This window comes from Nipponia nippon, unplaced genomic scaffold, assembly GCF_047370975.1.
Source record: "Nipponia nippon isolate SJK-2023a ecotype South Korea unplaced genomic scaffold, ASM4737097v1 scaffold_6, whole genome shotgun sequence".
NCBI lineage: Eukaryota > Metazoa > Chordata > Aves > Pelecaniformes > Threskiornithidae > Nipponia > Nipponia nippon.
The window spans coordinates 77,274,538-77,299,586 of NW_028262380.1; the positions used below are offsets into that span (position 1 = coordinate 77,274,538).

At 41.0% G+C, this 25,049-nt stretch overlaps 1 protein-coding gene across 2 annotated transcripts in view; it reads left to right on the forward strand.

Moving 5' to 3' along the window:
• Window positions 1-1,542, forward strand: part of ANXA5 (annexin A5) — a 53,181-nt gene extending 51,639 nt beyond the window's left edge. For both annotated transcript variants that reach the window (XM_087738061.1, XM_087738060.1), the window contains one exon: window positions 984-1,542. In XM_087738061.1, coding sequence (XP_087594187.1) covers window positions 984-1,046 — 63 coding nt within the window. In that variant the 3' untranslated portion in view covers window positions 1,047-1,542. The remainder of the gene's footprint in view (window positions 1-983) is intronic.
• The last annotated feature ends 23,507 nt before the right edge of the window (window positions 1,543-25,049 follow it).

Below are 25,049 nucleotides of genomic sequence, written 5' to 3' on the forward strand. Positions count from 1 at the left end.
AGTTTTGTGAAGTACTGCATAGCGTCATTTAAGGGGGGGGGACACTTCCTACGAAAAGCTAAAGGTTTCTTTCCAGTGTTCACTAGGAGAGCAGATGTGGTTTTCTGAAATTACAATTACTCGTACACCATTTTTAGCTACTGCTTCATTTCCTTTTTCTTGTCTGGGTTCCTCCTGATTTTCAGTGCTTCAGAGAGGGCGCTGGCTCCAGAGAAATAATATTGGGGTTGGGAGTCTGAATTATGACGAGGTTGAAGTTTAGATCTTGGATTGTGGTGTGGAACCTTTTGCACCATTTCAAAGAGGAAAGCATTTCACTGTGGAATCAGTCTGAATCATAATCTCCTTTGAGTGGATGGGAAAGAGCCAGCAAGAAATCCACAGCCAGCTGTTGCTGCAAAGTTGAAGCCAAAATGCTTTTTTTCCTAGGAATTTTTTGGGGGTATTTTGTTTTATTTTTAAAGGCTGCTTTTTATGATTTTCTGGTATCATCCCTGACATTATGCTCTCTTAATTAGGCTGGGTGGAGCTGCTTTTGACACTGTCAGTCGGGCCCGTACAGCTGTCCTGCGCAATTAGTAGCAGAGCTTCCCATTAATTACAGGCAGCAGGGCTGGGGCCTTTCTAAGTGATGGCAGGTGCACTTTGCACATTTAAAGGTTGTTGCTTTTGCTGCTGCTGTGGGCTTCCCCTTTGCTTGGACTTTCTCCCTTGCAGATGAATGCATCCTAATATGCAATGGGTAGCTCAGTTCTAGTAAAGCTTTCGGAGGCTTTTTGTGTTTCTGGAAGTCTGTCTGTGTAAATATAGCTCTAGCATGAGAGACGGAGAATTTCTTTGCGTCATTCCTGAGTGGGGAGTCATCCAAGTGGATTTCCTGTGGGTGGGACAAATGTATAATCTGTTGGAGTCCTCCTTGGCTGCTGTTTTTCTTCACATTTCTGTGGTTGTGACTCATGGTGACTGGTCTGTTGTATTAACAGAAAGATACATCTGGGGACTACAGGAAAGCACTCCTGCTCCTCTGTGGTGGAGATGATGAGTAATGGTGACAGTGACACGAAGGATTTGTTGTACTCCAGCTTTGCAGCCCTTTAGTTAGCACGTCTAGCTAAGTTTTGTATCTTAATGCTTTGTGGCTGTTTGAATTTATACTAGTATTGCAGTTACTAAAAATGAGCATATTGTTATCCAAGCGATAGCTGATCCCTCCTCTTCCTGACATCCCAACTTCCAGGAATTTCAAGTGCCTTCTGTGAGTATGCAAGAGTCGTCTTCATGGAAGATGGGTACTGAGCGCAGAACCCAGTTCTTTGCAAGTGTTTTGCTGAAATAGGAAAAAAATAATCATGTATTTCGCTACTAATTTGAAGACTATCTTTATTCGCTTTTATTCCTTACATTTCCACTGAATGTTATGCTAGCTCTAACATGGCAAATGAAGAAAATATATCCTTTGTATGTAATATTTGAATGAATTTGCTGAACATAATACAAGCAATCATTGGAAATCTAAAGGACCAATAAATTGTTTCCCTCTCAGCACAGTTGTATGTGGTTTTTAATGGGCAAAGATTGATTTTCCCTTTCCTTTGATTCCACTGCTTCAAACTGTTGGTATATTTTTCCTGCTGTTATGCAGGCTTCTAAGCATATATGATATTTTGCAGCTGTACGTCTTGATGTCTAGTCTAGTATACGGGTGCTGTGGTGATGCTGCTGTTCAGTATAGCTGGAATACCAAATTATCGGCACTCGCTGGGCATTGCATTCTCATTTTGTGTTGCTTTGTCTTTTTCTTCACCTCCAAAGCTGGGGGAAGGAAGGAGAGCTGTTCGCACAGTGCCAAAGTAGAGCAGGTATGTTGCGCTTATAGGACCAATTGAAGATTTCTGGGATGGAAGCAGGTGAAGAAGAGATGGGAAGACAGTGATCTGTACTTCAGGGATCTTGGGTGAAAAGAGGATGGTTGCAGCACCACTCTCTCGTCAGGTTAGCAGGGAGCAAAGCACAGTGTGAGAGAAACACCAGTCCGTTATACAGGCTGCCTTAAATTCACTGCTTTAGGTCATCATTTATGGCTGGCTCTGAAAATTAAATTGACGTGTGTGAAGGAGAACAAAGAGACGTCTGTTTCATGCATTATAAGGTCTAAACCCTATGGTTCTAAACTTAGCTTATCAGTTCGTCACGTACATCAGCTGTAGAAACTGCATATTTTAAGTCCTGTTGAAATTGGTCCTTCACAGATTATTAAGAGCTTTAAAACTTTCATATTGAATAAAGTTTTAGGTTTTTTATGTTGTAATTCTGAATTATTACTGTCATGAGCTCTTGCTGATAAGTACTTGTTTTCCAATGCAAAATATGAAAGCTCTTTTTGTAAGTGAATATGTTAACTAAAGCCTAACCCACTCTAAAACCTTCTTTGTTTTCCATTCTCACACACAAGCACTCACTCTTTCCTGCTCTTGCACTCTCACTTTCACTCTTTCACTTCCCTGCTTCTGTTTATCGAAATTTAAGACTTACAGACTTAAAAGCAGCACCTTTTTTTTTTTTTTTTTTTAAAATGAGACAGCTAAATGCTTCCCTCTGCTCTTCCTGGACAGTTTACTGAATTCTCCATGTCATTGCTGTACGCGGGGGCGGCTGTGGGTGCGATTTGCATCTCCACCATAGTTCAAACTGATCTAAATGGTGCTGCTGTAATCCTGCCCTGCCCTCTTCTTCAGGCTACAGGTTCTCACCTCTCCTACATGCTGCCGCTGAAGCTTTTCTAACCCTTTGGGTGAACTGATCCAGGGCCCCGGGCTGGCAGAATCCAACCACACAGCTACCGCCCGATGCCCTCCATAACTCACTGCGGCATCTGGTGAGGGCCGCTGCCGGTGGAGGGAAGGGCTAGGAACGTGTGCAGGGTCAGAAGAAACTTTGTGGAAAAGAAGATGGGACTCAAGCTGGGTTGCTCTGGATTGGTGTTTGCTGTCACAAACCGCACCTGGGATTACAAGAGCCTTGCAATATTAGCAAAGGGATTCTTCAAATTGCTTTCTGCAGGTACAGACCCAAATTAAGAAATTTAGGTTGAATGTGAACTCAAAGGTGGTATTTGAAATCAGACTGCATGAATCTTGTGCCTGTATCTTAACCATAACATTTCCTCTTCCGCTTTTCTTTGACTGTGAGGGAGACTGGGCCAGAATCCAGATGTAGAGGAACTACTTAAAAATTAAACCAAATGTACATAGAATATATTTCAGACTTCATACATAAAGACTTAAACACAGTCACTCTAGATATGTCGAAGCTGTTTGTATGGTTTGCTACTGTACCAGTTACAAACCTGGACTGTCTATATTGTGTTTACAGCTTCTCAGAGTGGTACAGTATAGTATTTTGGAATATGATCAAATGTTTTCCAAATAATGTGATATAAAAGTAATAATATTCAAGCAGTAATATTTTTGTTTAGATCTTTAAGTGTTTGGCAGAAGAAAAAACTACATTATATGTTTGGATTTTGTTTTCTGCTCCTCTTTCCTGGGATTCATTTTCAGCATTTGTCAGTTTTGCTTTTTGTCAAGTCTTTACAAAATGCATGAGCAATGATTTGCAGTTAGTCATCCTTGAATAACATGGCCAACTGTACCCACTACAAGCTTAGTGTGACCACTGCCTAGAAATATCTCATGATGACAAAAACGTGAGGGTTTTTTTTTTTGGGGGGGGTGGGGTGGGGTGTGGTGTCTTTTTTCTTTTTTTTTTTTGTTTTTGTTTTGGCTTGGTTCTTTTTTTCAGTCAGTATTTGCCGAGGTAAAATCACGCACAAAATAATTGCTGGTGAGCAGCTATGAAAATGGCTGCGTGGGATCAGATCTACCTGGAGAGATCTACCTAGAGGTAGTTGTCTTCCTTGTTTGTGTGCTTACTGACTTCTCAAAAATTTGCATAGATGTAGGGTGCAAGACTTTCTTCCCCCAAAAGCTGTGCTGGCTCTTCTGCAATGCATCACATTTATCGTCCTCACTCCTGGTATTCATTATTGTGCTTTTTATCCCTGTGTTCAGTGTGGACGTTGGAACTACTGCTCTGTAGCTTCGGCCCAGTAGATCCCTCTACCATCTTTGCTAAGGTGCCACATTTGCTGATTTCTACTGCTCTGTAGATTAGACACTATATTTAATTTTTCAGCTTCCTCCAGTTTCTTTAGAGTTCTTAGGAAAATAGCATCCCATCTTCATGATTTGCTACCGCTCCTTTTGTAGATTTTGGTTGCGTATGTTCTGTCGAGACATGAAATGTGTCCTTCGGTGCCTGCTGTGTGAAGAAGGTTCCTTCACCAAACGCGAAAGAATCTGTGATGATTGGTGCGCACGTGAAGCTATTCCAGCAAAGGCTGACCGTTGTCACAAACCTGGTGCTTGTGGCTTAAATTGAATGATCTAAATTACTGCCAGAATTTATAAGTCGTAACTCTGAACAGGAGTTGTGTTAGGGGTCAGTATAATACCAGTCATCTACAGAAAGTTTTAAAGATGCAAATGGTGCAAAAGCCTTTGAAATTCCCTTTTGAAGTAATTAAACAGAGAAAACTAAGTCTGACAGGCTATGCTTTCTCTAAGAAGTCTAACTAAAATGGCAAGAAGTTTATTGAATTATAATATTTCTTGTATTTAGTATGTAACTTCCCTTTAGGAACACAAAATACAGAATCTCCAGTACGGTCCAATCCCAAGATAGCTTCAAACGACAGCTGCCTGTGAGTTAATGACTTCCTTTGTGGCAATAGTTAATCATTGGTGTGTTTGGTTTTTTTCTTTCCCCCTTCTGATTTTGATTCAGGAAAATTTGTGTTCGGTTCATTTCTGGCACAATTGTGAAGTGTGGAGAAGTCCTATCAATCTCTTTGCTAAGTAAGTCAAGAGCAAATTGTAACATGAGCACTAAAAGCAATCCTCTTACCTACGAAGAATCTATTATAAAGCAAACTTCAAGAAATCAACTATTGTTGGTTTTGCCTGAAGAGCCTGCTCTCCCTCCTTCTTTGTCTCTCTTCCCTGCCACAGAAAAGTGTTTTAGGAGATATTATTTTACTACTAGAAATATGATACTCTTTATCTATTTGTTTTCATCACAAAGTGTTTATCTTAGCACTATTACATACAGTGTATCGGACAAAAAAATGTGGAATTTACTAGCGTATTTACTTGATTTTTTTCCCCTCAATTTTTTGCTGATGCATATGAAAACATAATTTTGTTTTATTTGGATTCATGATAAATGCTCGTTAAACTAAATTGAGCTGCTTATTTTCTTGTTAGATGATCCAGCCACTTAGAGAAAATATTCTGGTTGAGGCCTTTAAATCTAAAACTCAAATGGAAAGAAAACCTTGCGCTGAAGCGTAGAGTTAATTTTAAGAATTAAACAGGGTTTTGTGGACACGTATGACCGGATCACCCGATGTGGTGCTGTTCATATTGTTTCTTTATCCCTTTTCAACTCTGTGACAGCTGGAATTGCTGCGGGCATTTATTTACTCAAATCTGTCTTGGAAGCAGTAATTTATGAAAAGGCAACACTATGCGTGAAAGAAATGCGGATTGGAAGGGCTCGTTCCTAGCCTTGTCGTGTCCCTAGCCGGGGCGCGAGTTCCTCTGCGTGCTGATGGAGCGAGCGAGTTCAGCTCCCGTCTCCCCGGCGGGTTTCCGCAGGCGGAGCCCGCGCCGTTCGCCCTGCGGGCAGCGGGTGGCGCTGCTCTTCCGCGGAATCTCCTGCCGGCGGCGGGGGGCCCGGGGGGCTCCGTCTCCCGCAAAGCACTCGCTTAGCGGGTTGTTTGGGCTTCTGTCAGATTGCTTTCTCTGGTTTCCTCGACCTAAAGCGTGGGTCCGGCAATTCAATTTGTTGTTGTTATATTTTCAGAATCCCTTAATATGATCTTGTTTTCAGTATAAAACGAGAGGGCGCTGATGTGTGGGGAATAATGCACGATATACTTTACTAGAAATAGAAGCTAGGTTTATGCACGACATCTTTCTTAATGTTGCACGTTTACCTTCTACAGTCTGAACATACACAATATCCACTATTCCTCTCCAGTCACAGTTATGAGAAGTTCTGAAATAATTTTTTGTTAAACTCGTGCGTTTACAACTTGTGAGTTTAGTGGAACAGATTTTGCTGGGCGGTATTATTACAGATACAGAGATTTCTGACTTCCAGTCCCTGGTTTACTCCCACGTTTTAGTAAGCCTGTGGCATTCTTTTGTATCTTTCAAGCAGCAGTGTAACTGCCCCGCACTGTCCGGAGGAACGGAAAGGCCTTGGGGGATCTGCTATTTTAGAAAGTAACTGTGTAATTAGCAGGAAAAACTGATTACTCTCAGGGAGCGGAAGTCAGTGGCAAGATGAGCTTTTGAATTTTTTTAAATTTCAGCCAGTTGTGTTAAGAGGGATGGCAATTGTACAATGTGATGGCAAACTCTCGGAGGAGGAAAGAGATGCCGTAAGACATGGACTAATCTAGTCTGCTACCACAAGAAAGCTTTGGCCATTTTTTCTTATGGGCTTCTATTGTCTGAGGGATTGTATGCCTGACTTTTTTTCTGTCAGATCTGCTGCTAATCGGCTAGATCGGAGCTGTTGATTCATGTCCCAGCATAACTTCTGGAGAGTTTGGGATGCACAGAGAAAGAACATCCATCTCGTCCCAGAAGGAATAGCAAAATAAACATCCTCAGTTTCTTCTGCAGTTTCTTAGCGGATGTCCTAGATTCAAGGGGTTAAATGCTGTGATATTCTGGGTATGCGAAAGTTTCGAGCCCAGGTCCACAACGACAGTAGTTAGCATTTATCTTCCATTGATATCTATGGGAAATGGGCTCCTAAATCCTCCTGGATCTAGAACACATGCTAATAGAATTTCATCCATGGAATAGTTTAATAGTTTTAATTTTTTGGCTCCTTCTAGCCTTAATTTCAATAGGTAGCAGCGTTGTAGAACAGGAGGTCCGAGTCTTGGTCATTCTTTTACGCACATCTATGACGTGTGTCATGACAGTGAGGTAACTTGAAGGAAGGAAAAAAAGCCAACCTCTGTAGGCAGGTACTTCCACACACCTTGCAGTAAATGTACTTTCCTCTCACCCTCCCTGTTCTCAAAGCCTCCTTCAGTAATAAGTCTTAATTTGTATTCCTTCAAGAAAGGTGGTTTTTTTCCGGGGGCGTGGGGTGGGTGGGGGTGTGTGTTTTTGCTGTTCCAGAATTTAGATGAGGCAAGCGGAAGTCTCATAGAAATAAAAGCGAACGACTGACAGATATTTATTGCTGGCTCAAATTAGTCCGAACCAGAATTTAACTGGTGAATTAGTTGCTCAGTAGACCAGAGCAAATTAGTTTGGATATATCTGAGCAGATGATTCTTAGATTTGTTGGCCTGATTCTATGGTAAGCTTAGGCAGAGTTACCTGTTATTGTTTATTGAAGAGTGAGCTCACGATCTCTGTAAGAGAAGGCTTGAAGCAATGATTTTGTACAGTAAAAACTTGCTTGCAGTGCTTGCAGTAATGGCATAAATGCGAAATGACTTTATGATTTTTAGCAGAGTTATTGAATGCCAGCTGATTCACAAGACTACAATGTAAGAATCCAAAAGGCTGAAAATGGAATAACGGAAAAGCTATGAGAAAATGCATGTAAAATTGCTCGAGTCATGTCCGAAGGCAGGCTGCTTTGAATCTTGGAGCTAATTGGCACTCAAGAGCTCTGCTCCCTGCAGGTACCTCAATGGCATTATGCTGCCTTGAGTGGTCACCGTAACAGCAAATCAACGGGTAAATCTGAAGTCTTATTTGACAGAGGGGCCTGTAGCTGTGCCTTTGCCGCGCACAAAGGATGAGTTCCTGTGTTAAACAGTGAAATCTATTGACTCACGTAACGGATCTGATGAGTTGGAGCTTAGTTCACAAAGAAACCCAAGGGATGAGGATGGTATTCAAATCTGCAAGACTCCTATGCATCTGCAGGTGGGGAAGGTCAGTATGCGATCCTCAGCTGACAGCATGCTGAACGGGAGCTGGCTAACTGGTGGTAAGGAATCCCAAAGAGAGGGGGGTATCCGAAATCTTGCAGCGTTAAGAGTCTTTGGCCTCTGAATTTGGACTAGAGCCTGATGCCTTTTGGAGAAAAGACTGAAATGCATGACTTGGAACCCTCTCTTCCAAGCAGGGACTCAAGTCACTGTTTTGTTGAAAGCCAGACAAACCCCTGTTTTAAAGATTTCACATTTATATGACCTTGAAGTAGGTAAAATTTTGTGCAGCAGAGGGAAAACTTTTATTCAGTTTCTTCTTTTTGCAGATGTATTTGTGTTTGTAAAGTCTGAACCCAAAAGCATCTCTCTTCTCAACAGCAGTGAAATGGATTTCACTATTTGATTTACATGAGGCTTTCTTGTTTACTGTGGAAAGCTGTATGGGGAAGCAGAAAATGGCTTCCTGCAGGTAAGGTAGGGCTAATAGCTTTCTAGGGCTTTTGCATTTTGCCAGTATATTCTGTAAAATATTGTTTGTCGGACCCATCATCAGAAGCGCTTTAGGTTTGTGGAGCTTTAAAAGGAAAGGCACAGTGAATGCCTCATGTCTGTGTTCCTTGCTTCTCTAATATGATCTGCTTCTCATCTGCTTTTCAATTACTTTTTCAGTGATTTGGATTGTGGACCCTATTCAATGAATTAGTTTCTCGTGAAGGAGCAGGGACCTTCAAGATTTTCTCTTAGATGTCTCGTTTAAAATACCGTTTCTGTCTGCAATATGAACCACACACAAAAATCAGCAAAAGCTGCATACTAGCCTAGCATACAGTTTGTGCTGATGTAACCCTCCTGATAATAACAAAGGACCTGTCCTGCTGAAAGATCATACGTATATTGCAGTGCTATTGTTTTTTCTTATTCTAATGAGCAAGACTCTTTCTGAAGGTTTTTTTTTCTGCGTTATAAAATACTAGGCATTTACCAAGACACAGGAAGACGTAAAGGAGGTTGACATGTGAGGAGACAAAGCAGCACATATGCATGGACTAAATCCACATTCTTCTGCCCGTTTTTTTTCTTGGACTCCTCTGACACCTCTCAGGTACGCTCATATCCTCTTTGTCTTACACCTGGCCTCAGCGCTGCAGCCAACCCACTCTTGCCAGTTCTTTTATGCCTGTTTTTCAAGGGATCGTCCTGTGCTCGCATTTGCATGTTTTGTCTCTCTTGCTCTCATCTTGGGCCCTTTGGGTTGGGTTATGATGCAGTAGCCTTTACGTAAGTCACTTTAAATGATAGCTTTGAGTTGTCTTTAAGGCATTTTTGACTCCAAGCTTTCTGAAACGGAATGAATTCTGGCAAAAGTTTGAAATAATCAGGCTAGGTAATTTTGCATTTTGAAACAGGGAAAACTTAATGCTAAAGAAAAAGGAATCAGTCCCATTTCTCCAATCTCCTCCCTGCTGCCGTGTGGGGACCTAATTCAGGATCTTTATATATGAGTTTGCTACTGCTTAGAGGAAGAAAAAGTAGTTCATACTTTTTACTGGAATAAATTAATGCTGGCTTTCTTAGCTGTCACAATTTTATGGATGCCACATAAAGGTATGAGTAATATTGCAATAATGGCTCAGTCGGAGAAAGTGGTGAGAAGTATGGTGGTGACAGTTTAATGTATATTCTGAAAACGCTCTTACTGTAAGAAAGGGAAAAGCTGCTTTTTTTACCCCTACATCAAAGCCTGTGACATCTTCAAAAAGGTCTGGCTGGGTCTTTGTTTTTCTTTGTGTGAACAAAGACGTCAAATGCAAAACCGTCAATAAGTTCTTTCTATTGCCTCATATTGGCTGACTAGTTATAAGCCAAGCTTCAGTAAGCATTATTAATGAATGGAGAGGAATGACTTTCTGCTTGGTGTGTATCCAAAGCAGATTGCAAATAACGGCCAACATTTTATTTTATTTTCTCCACTTGAATTTCATTAAATAACTTTTCACAAATTCATGCAGATTCCTGTAATGAAACTGAACACAAATGATGCAAATTCTTAATGATCATAATACAGGGTGCTAGTCTGGATGGTCAATCTGTAAAGCGGAGTAACCAACATATGGCTGTAAATGATAGACAGTGTAGCCTAACAAGAAATTGCAAAATACCTGATGACCAACAGGACTTTTTTTTTTAATTAAAAAAAAAAAAATTAATTTCTTGAGCTGTCCTTTTAAACCTGACTGTATCAAGCAAGCTCCTAGGATAGCTGCAAAAAAGCTACTCGCTGTTTTTCTTTTCTGTAGGTGCCCCCAACTTCATGTTATGCCATGCACGGTTCTCTTTTTGTAGGCATGCTGTTGGCAATTCCTGCCTGAGTTGTAATGAATCATCCAAAATTAAATTCCAGCTAAACAAATCTGCTTCTTTGGGCTGTGTGTAAAGGCAGCTGTTCTGGTGGTTCATTTCATGTAGACACTGCAGGCAATTTATTTTGGAATTTGCTGGCTGGCATAGAACAGGCATAAAAGGATGAGGACAGAGAAGGTCTTGGGGAATGTGCAGGATTTAATGCTACTGGTCTGAAAGGATGTCACGCAAACTCCCAACACTTCATAAAGCAATGAGCAGCCGGACCAGTTATCTGTTGCCTTACCTCCGCTGTGAAAAGTGCAGACTTTCCCTTGTGCTCCTCTCCCTTGCGCAGGCTTTGTGTAGAAGCTGTTTCAGTTTTGCACAAAAATAACATTGACTCAAGCCCCGCACTTCTGATTGTATGCATTTCTTTGGTTCTTAATCAGCAAAACCTTACATATGTGTGGTTTTGTTTTCCCTGGTGTTTGTATTCTGGTGAATAATTTTAAGGAAAGATGATCTGGAACTTGGTTATTGAAGTAAAGCAATTTTCTGGAGAGCATGTTTTGTTACACTTGCCCGCTTACTGAAAATGTCATCCCAGCTGGTGTGGAAGTACTGTGGCTTCAACATCCTCTTGCTGTTTTAGATGCTTGCTGTATCCTGTACCTTTCTATTATGAAAAGAAGAGACTCTCAGATCTGTGGCAGGTCTCTGTTTTTCATATGGCTTAAAATAAGACTGCAATAAATTCTTTAGTGGCTGGATCATTTGTGTGTGTGTGTGCGCTGAGTTTGCTTTTTGTTTGTTTGTTGAAGTGAGGGTGTTTCCTCAGACTTTAGAAAGCTGTGATCAAATATTCAAAGACAACTGGTTTGCCAGCACTACAGAAGGAAAGGAGAATGGCTCTGCTGTTTAAGATTAGCCCACAGAGTTTGCATTGGAGCACTCCTGAACTCCTTCTGTAATTCAGTAAATAACTTATGCATTTCAATTACCTCCAGTAATATTTGGAGTAAAACTGTGTCTCTAGAGGAGAGCAGGATATTGGAAACAGACAGACATCTGTAGGTGGGAGCTGCTAGTTTATGAAGGGCTAAATGCTGCCAGCACGCTGTGTTCAGTGAGGTGGGCTTCAGAAGACTGAGCTTCCCTACGTGTCAATACCTGGGCTCTGGCGATATGGCCTTTGTAGCCCCCGCCTGCCCCTGGGGACGCCGGCTGTAATGTTACTGCAGCGTTAGCCTGCGTGGTCTCCACTGAATCTTGCAGGGATTGAGAGAATGGGGGAAAGTGACGGTTGTAGAGAAATGGGGTATTTGAAGGTATTAAGAACAAGTAAAGGTTTGAATGAAAGCAGCCAAAATTAACGAGTTATTTGTACTAGAAACTGTATACAGAGGTCTAATATAGCAATTCTCAAATACTCTCTACCTTAAAGAAAGTAGCACAGACCAGTAGCGATGAAATAATGCATTGCGAAGAACAACTGTCATCGCTATACACATTTTGGGGCATCATATCCTGGCTGAGATCCCTTTCCTGATGAGACCAGCATGGTGGAGATTCATGGTCTAATGAGAACAAAGTCACGGGGTTACTTATGAGATTGCTTGATTGAAAACACTTCAAGGATAAAACTTTGCAAAATAGGATGAAACTTGGGCTCTTGAAATATCAAGCTAGTGGAAAGTCTGAACATTGGAATATTTTGAGTGTTCATTACTCTTTAAAGGCACTGGCAGTGAGGCATGGAATTAGAGGCCAAACTTCAGGCTCACATATATAAATTCTTATGCCTTCAAGCAACAATTATAAGGCGTAAGAAATAGACATCAACTTTATTGCTTAAACATCTTTCCAGGATTTTTCAAACTATTTTCCCCAAAACATCTGTCAGAACAACATTCAAAATCTTAACGGTTGTACAAATCACTCATCTCCTGGGTGTGATTTAAGCTGGAGACATTTTGCATAGTAAACAACATTTTTGCTTTACCCTGTGGCTCTAATTATCTGCTGTGATGCGTAATGTGGCAGAATTGCTTTGGTGAAAAGCAGTGTTTCCATTTTGTACTGGCTTACATAGAAAAAAACCCAAACCCCACAGTTCCTAACTTTTCTGTTTGCGACAAGATTTAAGTAGCACCACTTCTCTCTGTATAGTGTATGAACTGCTGGCCTAGAAGAAAGAATTTGGTTGCTGTTGAATTGTTTACTAAGAATTTGCTGAAGTTAAAGACAGGTGGAATAAAACTGAGAAAACTCAAATATGAATTCACAAAGATTGTTTTTAACAGCCTGGGTATTGGAATTGGAAATTGAAGGGCTAATTACATGTACTTTAATCAGTATCATAAAGAAGTACTCTCAAGCGTTCTAAATTAATATTTTATAAAACAGTTTTTTTTTAAAAAGTACATAGAAGCAATCATCCCCTACTGAATTACATGTTTTGGGAGCGTGGTTTTACATTTCTCTAATATCCTGTCGGCATAGGACTTCTTACTTCAGTGCACCTGGAGACCTGTGCCTTACAGGTACTTCAGAACAGAGCTTTGTTGCAGGGTAGGTTGCATGCAGTGTTTGAGAAGACTGAAGACAAAGGACTTGTAATCCAAAACACCTATGCCTCTGTCTAACGTCCGATGAAATGAAAGAAGTCTCTCTGTACTGGAGTTATATTACAAACTTTGGAAATATTAAAAAAATAAAGCTCCACATCTAGAAAGATGTGCAGATGCTCAAAATACATTTATGGGTCTGACTTCGTGTCTAAACTCCTCCGTATCTTAGTAAGAGGTGAGATTTCTCTCCCACTTGAAATGAAAATGTGACACTGAAGCTAAACCCAGTAACATCATATTAAGGCATGCCTACAAAGCAAAAGACAGGTATGTTAATCTATCATTGACAATTTTAATTTAGCTTGCAAAGCAGTAATGGTAATGAAGATGTCACATTACAGATTTCCATGCACAGTAGCACCCAGAATATGGATGCAGATCCCTTTGTGGCTTTATGTTCTCTGCATCAGTCTCTCTTCTCTGCCTGTGAAGGTTTAAACTAACTTTGCATAAACGTGATCTTGGCAACTTGTTGCCATGCCATCCAAAACAGCTGTCTGCTCTGGAATTACCTGCTGTGGCCAAAGTGGTGTTTGTTGGTTACTTTGTCATGATCTACCAATCCTTTAATCCCCTGTTTTGCCATTCCTCTAGCAGCCTGCTTAGAGATCAGGGCAGGTGGTGGCTGGGGATTAGGTGACCTTTGGTGCTCTGGTTAGCATTACACAGCAGGATTCAGAATCTAACGTGAGCTTCAGAAAAGCTCTGCGTATGATAAACAGAAAAGCTGGGCTGCAAGATGTTATCCACTGTAACTCTCTGCAGTATTTTTTTCACTTTTATTGTGGCTCTTGAGCCCTGGTCTGCAATCCATTTTGAGAACAATAGGAAAATGCAGCAAGTTTTTCTCTAGCCTTTGGAAAGTGAAGTGCAACACACTTGGGATCTGGGTGGCAAGGCTCTGTGGAGGGAGCCGAGACATCTCTGCTTCTCAAGTGGAAGTGCAGCCTTGTGAATTCCTGGCTGCTGCAGAAAACCCAGCTTTTCTCACTGACTGTGTTCTGCTGTACTATGATAATTGCTTCTAGTAACTGTGCTAGCTAGTGTGCTGGGTACAGTGCTGGCACCCCGGGGCATGCTCTAGGTCTGTGTTTCTGCATGCGTGATGAGATCCTGAGCCTTTGAGGTGGACTTACCTAGATCTTTTCCTCAATGAGAGCAAACTGAAAAGAGGTTTTTAGATTTAAAAGTGAGAAATTATTTGCATATAAACAAGAACCATTAACATTTTAAAGTAAAAAAAAAAAAAACCCAACAACCCAAAAAAAGGTTCAATGGCAGGTAAAATAGTAAAGCAGGAGTTGCAGTGCTATCTTCCCTGTGTTCTAACACAGTGGGTTCTTCTGCATTTGTTCTGACAATCTTCTTTTTGCTGACAAACCCCACCGAGTCCCCTTCAGCTCCCTATAAATCTCTCACTCTGTCCCTTCAGACACCTGATTCTGTGCATGCTTTTCTGTTTCCCAGGCTCCACTTGTGCTGCTGACTGGACTTCAGTCTCTTTCCCAGCCTATACCAGTCTGGCCTTTAAAACCTTTTCCCTCTAGTGCTTGCCCAGATGCTGCCAAAACCGATGCCTCATCTCGGTTCCTTCTCGAGGCTCCACAGCATCAGCCAGGACTGGGCAAAAAGCAACTTTTTTTGCTGCCCAGTGACAGTCTTTAAAAGGAACATAGTTCTGTGACTTAAACAAATTGAACAGACGTTTTCTACTGTAGCATGTTACTCTTCTTCTACAATGCATTTTATGTTTCCTTGAATTGCATGTCATAGGCTGCAAATCTCACTCTGTTTTCAACAGAAAGCCAGTTCTGCCTTTTAATTAGGCTGTCCAAGTCCTACTGGTAGTAGTGTGATGGAGAACAGACTGTCATATGTGATTGACAGGAAGGTCATGGGCTCTGCATGACTGGAGTGTTTTTAAGACTAGGTTCAAATATGTCAGAAATGAGAAATTTTAGCTGATCCTACCCTGAAGCTGCGGAAGGGCTTCATATCCTTTTTTCCAGGATTATTTTCATAATCTCTGAATTCAGTGCTGGCAATAAATGACTGATGCATCGATGCGTAGCAATCAATGTGTCCCAAGAACAACTAAACTGTGTAACACATAGAAGAAAGGTGTAAGTATAAACAAGCTTGTTTTCCCTACTGTTACTGTGCTGCAGGGAGACTGATTTTTTTCTTTTGTTTTTGTATGTCTAAAGGCATTTCATCATGTTTAGCAATTACTTCAGACTCCCAGCTATCACAGGGGGCTGGAGGGAGAATTGAGCTTACTGTCCTTAGCTGTTCTGCTCTTTTAAGAAAATACCAATGATTTTCAGGCTGGATAAATACAGGCTCCTCAGGACCTCTGAGGCTTTCGGATTTCAGACGGGGGGATTTTCTTTAGTGAAAAGAAATAATGAAGTACTTTGTAGACTAGTGAGCAGCTTGCTGCTGCGTCACGGGGGCAGAGCGCTGGTACTCGAAGGCACAATGTCCTGTTTCCCTGAGCAGAGTGACAGCTGTCCAGACTGTAGGCTTGCACAACCAACACGCAGAAAGGGCCCATCAGACTGTAAGCGCGCGTGGCAGCAGTAGGATCATAGAAATTGAAAGACCAGCCGCACAGTCTGACAGGTAATAGGCGTCCCGTTGGTCATGGCTGTTTTGGAGTGGATGTGTGTTGTGAGTGTGCTCTTGGTTTTGAGGAACTGTTTGGGCGGCAGGTAAGGGATCTTCTAGTACCTATTCACATGTGCTTAAGTTGCGATGTGACGTACAATATTCATCATTTTCTTATGTGTTGGGATCTTCTTATCCTACTATACTATCTCGTTTAATGTGTTAGAGGAAACTCTTGAGGAACTTTGAAATGAAAGACGTTGTCTTAGCAAGAAGTACTCCACTTTTTTTTTTTTTTCCTTAATAACAAGACTCTTAAAAAGAATTGTTTCCTTTTGTTTGAAGACTCATTGAAATTAAAAAATCTACTTCTGATATTGAGAATATGAAACTTTTGCCTGGTTGATTTACTGCTTACTGATAAGAGATGTGTATATGCTTCTGGCTCGGGGGGGGACTGCCAGTTTTCAAAGCTAATATGTGTGTTAGGAGGTCACTTCTAGAGACAAGAGTAATAGCTCAGGGGCAGAGATGTGGTCAGAAAATCGGCTGCTACAGTTAACTAGGAAAAGTGCAAACTAGCATGTGAAAAGAAAAAAATAATCCAAGTGAGGAGGCAGATTTGGGGTAGAAACTTGGAAAATAATGTGAAAAGAAACTTAAGAACAGGCTAGCAGATGGAAGCTCTAGTGTTGTGTAACAGCAACAGGAGCCATTCTGGCTAGTCTGGGAACCTTGTTACTAAGCAGGGAGCAAACCCTTCTTCTACTAATACATCTTTGTAATTTAGACCACTGGATTGTAGATATCATTAAGACAAAGATCTTTGGCAAATGGGATGGAGTCTAACACAAACTGGAAGGTAATGAAAGAACCGATGTGTTACAAAGATTAAGCAGAATAGAGACGAAGGACTGATTTATTTGGTTACAGCCAAAATAACGGGATAAATTAAGCCAGGTACAACATTTAGGCTGAATATTTAGGATGAAATTTCCTCATGATGAGAACTACTATTTATGTAAATGGCCTCCTGGCAAGCGCTGAAACCTCATTGCTGGGCCTGTTTTAGAATCAGGCTGGATGAAAAGCTGGTAAAGGTACGATAAAGAAAAATAACCTTTGTTAAGAGAGAGGGATGCTGTAGCTCCGTTGTGAGGACTCTTCCCTGCTTAGGGCCAATGAATGAGCTTTCCAATAGCCTAAATGAGGAGCGCTTTCTTAGTTCAGTGTTGTTCCTTCATTGCTCCACCACTTACTTTTTAGAAAAGTTTGTAGCAGGAAGGCTATGAGCAGTGACAGCCATGTAGATGCCAGCAGCCTAAGGCCATGCTAACAGAGACTGCTGGACATCTCAAGAGGTGAAGCTTATTTCTGCAGCTCTAACAAGGCCTGTCGTTAAAATTTGTAACCTGGGGTACTCATTGGATTTCATTTAAAATTCAGGGTTGTGCTCGTTATACTGTTACTTGAAAGCTTTGATGCTGAAAGCCTGTTTTTAACACACAGTAAACATATCTATTAGGAAAGACTGCCACTGTCAAGCTCTTCTAGTAGTGATGAGTGGCTATTCTACCAATTAAATTTATCATGTGCTTAGTTATATGTAATTTTAGAAAGCAGACTCGAACCTCATGAACAATGTTTTTCTAGAGTGAAGTGGCAGTCCTTCAAAACCGGTATTTTATTACTATCATACTGATATGATTATTTAGTGATACGACAATTACAACCCTTTAATGCTAATACTACGGTAGTGACCTCACTACAAAGAGCATACAGAAGATCTTTCTTCTGTTCCTGGTTGCTGCTTTAGCCACCTTCATGGGAAACTCATTGACAGTACGTTAAGAATGAACCAAAATTCAAGTTTAGTAATTTTGAAGTCAGCATTATGGAGTGTGACTAGCTAATGTGTATACTGATAACATGAATCTTTTGAAGATGTTTTCCCTAAACAAAAATGCAGGTTTGTGTGCTGCTTCTACTGACTTTACGTTTTGACATTCTCCCACACTTAGTGCTTTCAACAATATGTATTATATCAAAATCCCTTTCTCAGTTCATCTGTTCTAGACCTTTCCTTCTGCTTAGGTTTCCAATATTTTCCTCTCAAATACTATTTCACAGAAGTAATATTTTCTTTTGTTGTAACGATATCCATAAGGCCTGCACCTGGTGCAAGAATGTAAACAGCCCCTCCGTTTCAGTTCTGTAAGTTGGGATGTTTCTCCAGTGCTATAGTAATATGATTTGAGCAGTCATTTGGATGATAGATACTTCTGCCTTTGCTTTCTAACCCCTACCCAGGAGTCTCTTGGGAAGATCCAGCAATCTGTGAACGTAGCTCCCGTTGCATCTCTCACTGCGTTTTGTTGACTATGTTATACTTGTTTTGTTTTGCAGAAAACTGTTTATATAATCCCACTTACTCTGGGATATTCTGTCCTTGAGGGGGAGCACTTGGATTTTAATTACTTGGCAGATGAATTGCAAATAAGTGTGTTTTTAATTCAAGTCCCATGTTTAATTTACCTCTGTGGGCATAGTAGCTTGCAAACTTAAAAATAAAATAAAAAGAAACTTTTCGTTTTTTTTTCAAAGAGCTATTCTAGGCATACCTTTGTTATTCTTGCTTCCCCCCCGCTCCCATCCCTCTCCCTTGTTTCTTCTGTTTTCTGTTTGGTATCACCTTTGATACATTTGGGCGGAGCAAAGAAAACAGCTCGTTAGTTTGTATTAATTAAGCATGTTTTGTGATCTGTATTAGCCACGGAAGCAAGGGTTAGATCTGACTTGAGCATAATTGTGTGTCTCATTCCACTGAAGGGAGCGCAGAGGGTGAAGCACCGTGGCCTGGACCCCGCACCAGGCAGCGCTGGGGCAGAGGGGGTGGGCCCAGCCTGCAGGCACCCCTCAGGGAGCAGAGAGGGCAGGAGGGAATCCTGCTGTGTGCCACTTGCCTGGCCTTGGGCATCTTCTTCTTTGTGGTTTTTTTTTTTTTTTTGTCCTTTTTTCCCCCCCTTATAGCTATTTAAAAACATACAAGCAAACAGAAAAGAATTCATGGCGTGTGTACGTTTTTCCAAACAGCTTTGGTAGCTGTATAGGACATATGTAACAGAGGACCTGTATAGATAAACCTATACAATAGGTTTATATAGGATCACAACTATCAGCCTGTTTCTATTTCCTCTTTCACACTTTGAGTGATATACTCAAATATTTATGATAAAGAAATTTGTATAACTGGATGAGGATGAGCTATTTCTCTTTATCAAACTGACATAGGATAGCTTTCTTGCCTTTGAATTTCATTCAGTTTTCATATGCATTTCACAGAGCAGCTACCCTTTTTGCCACCTCTGGCTGTAAATACTAAGAAATGATGTGCAGAGGAGGGAGGCAGATAGTCACAGGCTGCTGCCTCTCACTGGCTTGGAATTGCTGTAACATCACTTGCAGTGGTTTGGCAGCCTGGACCTAATCTGAAGTGAGCTGCAATCTTTTAGTAATTGCCTAAAAGGAATTAAAAGTTACAGGCCAAAGATAAAGAAAACATTCTTCTGGAAGTCATAGAAATCTCTTTAGTATTTAGTATTCTTTAGTATTGCTGTAAGAGACTGATAACAGGATTCACCAAGGTTGTTTATGTGGAGAGCTTCTTCAGCCACAGAAGGAGGTACACTGTGTGGCTTATTTGTAAATTAAGTAAATTTGTAGTAAATTAAATTTGTAAATTAAGAGGTGCTTTCTGCAAGGTGTAAGGTTGTAGTGAGGTGGGGGTTGGTCTCTTCTCCCTAGTAACAAGGGATAGGATGAGAGGAAACAGCCTCAAGTTGCACCAGGAGAGGTTCAGGTTGGATATTAGGAAAAATTTCTTCACCGAAAGGGTGGTCAGGCCCTGGCACAGGCTGCCCAGGGAGGTGGTTGAGTCCCCATTCCTGGAGGTATTTAAAAGGCGTGTAGATGTGGTGCTGAGGGACGTGGTTTAGTGGTGGACTTGGCAGTGCTTGGTTAACAGTTGGACTTGATGATCTTAAGGGTGTCTTCCAACCTAAACGGTTCTATGATTCCATTTGACTGAAGAAAGGAAGTTAATGAGCATTCATGAAAGCAGGCATGGGGTTAGACTTACCATGGTTTCAAAAGACCTGTTTAGGTTTTGTTCTATTCTTTCAAATAAACTTGTGGGTTGCTGGGATTAATCCCAGGCTTTTTGCTCTGCTCAGTGCCATAATAAACATATAAGTTAGCTCACTATATGTTCCTTCATTAGCCATCAGTTCAGTTACATAAAAGATACTGAATACATGTTCACTTAAAGCCTCTGTTGCTCACTCAGGCCTCATTCTGGGGGCTGCTAAAGTCCAATGGGTGGGAATCTAATTGCTCAACATCTGTCAGGATGTGACTGACACATGGCAGGATCCACTCCAGAGCCTGCAGGTTATGAATTGTCTTCTCTTTTTTGAATTATTAATGACTTGGGTCTGCCATATCTCTTAGGGGGCACAACAGTTACGCTTGCTGGGTGGCAGAAGCAGGGCTGAGTGAGGGCACGCACCAATGCGACCCTGAGCACCCTGCTGAGAGCTGGGGAACGGCTGCATCCAAATGCTCTGCCTCCCAGAGCCGAAATCACCAAAAAAATACAGGTTTCATGTTTTGTACCTCAGATATTGCTGACTCCATGCCCAATTAGTCATCTCTCTGTACTTCGTGTAGTGATTTACCCTTGTGCAGTGTGGCTGTAAAATATTTCAGCTCTTTACGGTGTGCGGTTGTGCACTTGTAAATAATTACACAGGGTATAGAGCAGTGGAGAATGGGGACAAAATATATGCCATTCCTCTCACTACGCTGCTGCTACAAATTTAGTTATATAATCCTGAAGTAAAAGTTTGTTTAATGTGAATGAAGAAACAATACCTTTCAACTTGGTGATATTAATCTGTGATAGTGAACACCAAGTTTGATGCTTGTAGTCTTCATCTGAATTTAATCAGCATACTTTTATCTCTGCCTTGGTTGCTTTTTTTCCTGCATGTTTAATGAAACATGATGGAAAAATACATCAGTGAAACAGATTCTATGCTAACTCTTACTGTTGTAAAAAAAGGCAAAATATTTTGTGGAACTTCTCCATCTTAGGAAAAGTTTAATATAGCCTGGTCCCATCTAAATTATGTTGTAATGGCCTTTTTCTGTTTTATTGTTTCTATTCTATTTAAGTTTCAATCATTTTCAATGACTTTGTTTCCACTTCTATAAAACACTTTTTCCTCCCTAGTAAAATGAAACCCATCTGCAGTTCTGAATTGAACTAGTAGTTCAGTAGTTCTGAAAAAAGTTTGGTTTTTTTTCTTTCTTGTTTGTTTTGGGGTAGGTTTTTGTTTGGTATTTTTTGGCTGCTGTTGTTGACATTTTCATTCAGAACAAAAAACAATTCACTGTTGGAATTTCCCATACAGATCCAGATCTTTAAACAGCTCAAGTTCTTATTTAACCTTTCAGTTAAGACTCTTGGATTATTATAGCTATCAGTTGCAAAGCTCAGCTTTGGTGGTGGTGTATCTTTTTTTAAAATGGGTAATGTGGATCTTCTCAGTCACATTTTAATTGAAATTTACTTGGAAGCCTCTACACAAAGGACATAGTTAAATGACCTCCCCAAGGCCTGCCATTTGCTAACAGCCAAATACAGATTAGCAGATGCTTTGGCAAGGAACACCAGTGAAGTCATGAGCAGTAGGTGAATAGTTGTCAGAAGGATGGCAGTCCCCTCGTGGCAGAGCAGCTGCTGATGTTCCATTTCTGTTTCAGCTTGGATCTTGCGGCTGCTTTCATCTTTGCTCTAGTTTACAGCTGAAAGAAGACCTCTCGCATTCACAGCTGTGCTTTAAGAGGAGGGCTGTATTTACTTAATATATATTTCAGAGTATACCATATAAAATCTGACGCTTATCTGATGTGTACAGGGTCCACTGTCTACTTACTGAGCTGCCATTCAAATGATATTTGTGTTCCCTTTTCAATAACCATTGCTGTTTTATTTTATAATTCTGGTAAAGCTGGAGAGCATACCAATGCAAAATTGGAGCTTGAAAGAAATGCAATTTGTGTTCTCATTATTACGTATCTTATAATGATATTAAGCGCATGTATTTTTCTTACTCCAGGTAGCAGGGTGGTCGCTGGAAAGTGTTCTTCTAGAGTGGTAATGCCTCTCCCCTTGCTCATCACCTGAATATCTCTAGAAAGTGAAAGAAGGACACATCTCGTCCTCATTCATCCCTATAAATACAGATACCCTATTCCCATTTCTAAGACATGTGCTTTTACTGAAAGCAGGGACTAAGTAGGATGTTAGCATTTTCTCTTTGATGAATGATCTGTCTGGAAGGCTGAGTCTTACTGAGTTCATACCCTAAGATAAAAGAGCATCCTTGGTGCCTGGTGGGAGCAGAGAAAATGCTTCTCCCTTCCTCCCTAGCCGGGGCACTCACAGGCTGGATCACTTGGCCCATGCAGACAGCCCTGCGAGGGAGCCAGGTGGAAAGGGAAGAGTTCACTCATCCTTTCATTTTGTTCTCTGTATGCAAAAGTCTATTTCTTGCTAGTTCAGATCTTGATACTTTTCTTTAGAGAGCTTTTTTCCTCCCCATTATTTTATTCCGAGTAGAATATTTTATTCCCAGTAGAATATTTTATCTGGAAAAGCTATAGCCACACAGAAGGGCTGGAGAGTCTGACCTAGTAATTCTCCATCATTTTGCATCATGCAATCATTCGTATTTGCAAAAAGTGGCAGTAGAATGATACCTAATACATATGGAGTGGGCTGAATAATTTTGGCCTTTGCTTGCAACCTAAATGCTTTAATGTATGCCGTGCTTTTTCTTTATAGCGGTTTTAACCTTTGCCTTCAGGGACATGCAAGTATTATAGCAGAATTGAATAGCAGTAGGTTGGAATGCCTAGTATAACCAGAGCTCCAATATTAATTCTAAAAGTTACTCATTAAGTATTTAACTAGATATTTAATGGTTGAGGTCAACACTACCAAGAAGCCAATTTCTGTGCTATTTTTGCTAGTAAACTTCTAGTAGATGAGTCTCTTCTATACTTTATGCACGATCTGTTAGTCTGTGTTTTTAGAAATTTTGTTTCTTTCCCTAAGCTTTCATAACTTCACACTAGCAGCATGTTCTTTTCACTGGCATTAATTTCTTACAGGAAAATTAAGTACCGTATTCAGCAGGAAAATATTTTGCTGATGACATGTTTTCAAGGGAGAGATGGTTACTTGCGACAGTGTGATAGTTAATGTAATGCATATGGTATGGGAATTTGTGGGAACACTGGGTTGAACAGACTCCTTGCAGAAGTGGATGGTTAACTACTGAGAGAGCTTGAGAGCGCAATTCTGTTCCAGCCAGGGCACCAGTCTCACAGGCCTTGGTGCCTCTGCCTGCTCTGAGTAACTGCGCCGCAGAAACCAGCTGCTTGGAAATGCCGCCGGTTGCACGTAAGACTTGGGATAACTGTTTTTCATTCGCTGATTATTAGTTTTTAGCCCACAGGACTCTCTTTCTCCCCTCCGGTGTAATTTTGTAATTAAGATGTTCAGGAGTCTGATGTTAATAGCTTTATTTCCCTTTGTACACCCCGTGGGTGGCTGGTTTAGTCTCAATTTACATTTTGCATAATTAACTCTGAGCTTTAAGGAGACTGAACAGACAATTTAATCAAGTTGCAGGATGCCGCTTTTTAGAAGATGCGCACTGTGCGCTTAGCCAACGCGGCGCTCGTGTTTCACAGTAGAGAAGCTGGTCTGGGGGTTCAGCTCTGCGAGGCATTCAGCAGCCCCAAGTCCCAGTGCTGGCAAAAGCTAGAGTCAGCGTTCGTCTGGCATGAGGGGTGAAGGCTGGGGATGTGGTAGCAGCGGAGGGTGAGGATGGAGGCTGCTGCTTGTAGAGGAGAGGGATTACTGGCTAGTTCCTCACCAGACATGAGTTGCTCAGCAGTTGTTAAGGCTACAAAGCACAGTTTGGTGCTGCAGAAGCTAAAGAAACAGGATTACAGCTGTATTTTTAAAGGCTTGCTGGACTCTGAGGAGGCCTGTGCAGCTGAGACTGAGGGTTATTGCATTGATGAGAGGAAGTAACACAAGTTCTGTGCTTCCCAAGGTTTTCTTTCATATTTTTAGCTGTTTTCCAGTGGTTCAAATGAAAGTGATAGCTGTCTTAAAGGCTCAGTAAAAATCAGTTTTGCTAGTGTAGGCTGGCATTTCAAGCAGAGAGAGTAGTATAACAGAAAAGCCTCTCATTGCTCAGTGCAGCAGGATAACTACTGAAATGTGGCATCCCTAGTTTCACAATAAATAGGAGTTGCTAATTATTTTTTGTGGGCTTGCATTCATGGGGCTTTGTGGGTACAGGAGGGAATGATACCAGGACGACTTCGCTGTTGCTTCCCGCCTAGTTCAATATAATGACTTGATTCCTCGAGGTGGCCCAGTTCAGCTCCATGCGGAGATGAGCAGCAAGCCTCTTCCTTTCCCAGAAAGGCATGGGCTTGTGATCTTAATAACGGCATTCTCCATATGTATCTGCCTAAGATGTGAGGGCTGCAGGAGAGGGAATTGGCTCTTCTGACTCAATCCAGTGCCTTTGACATGGGTGCATGCAGGTTTTCAATGTGTAGAGTAATGTGGACCTACGACTCCTTCCAAGCTTTGGGGTCAAGTGGAAGGAATATGAGAAAAGACAGAAATGAATTTGCAGGCTTCAGAGAGATTTATATTTGTAATTGTTCATATACTATGTTTTGTAATTGTTTATCCTAAAATCTATTCCTAAGGACTTAATGCAAACTATATGCCTACTCTATTGAGAACATTTTAAAAGTTAGTGTCCAGCTTCTGCTAAGAAAGGTCACGTGTAAATTCTGATAGATTAGAAATTATTCTAGGTTGCTGTTTTTAAGTTAATAGCCTATGGTAACTATGTGAGCAGTAGCCTGTGGTAACTATGTGAGCATCCCCAGCTACTATTTACTGACAGGCTCCTTTTTATTAGCTAATGGCAATCTTGCAAACCAGATTATAGTAAGAATTTATTTGTGAATAGGAAAGTACTGAAGCTCTCTCTGAAAGGCATCTCATCAGTAAAAAAAAAACCACCCTCAAACCTCACATGCAGCCCTCCCACCAAAGCAAACAAAAGAATTTCCCCCAAAAACCCCTCAACACGATGAATGCACGACTAGATAAATGGTAACTAGGACAATTCTGTAAGTAGATAATTTAGGAAAACTTCGTAAAGTAAGTTTTAAGTAACTTCATGCATTTTATACAGGCTTCCTACCTGACTTACTGCAAAAGTATTACTGAAATTAATTTTGAGACGATCTCCTAATTCCCTCAG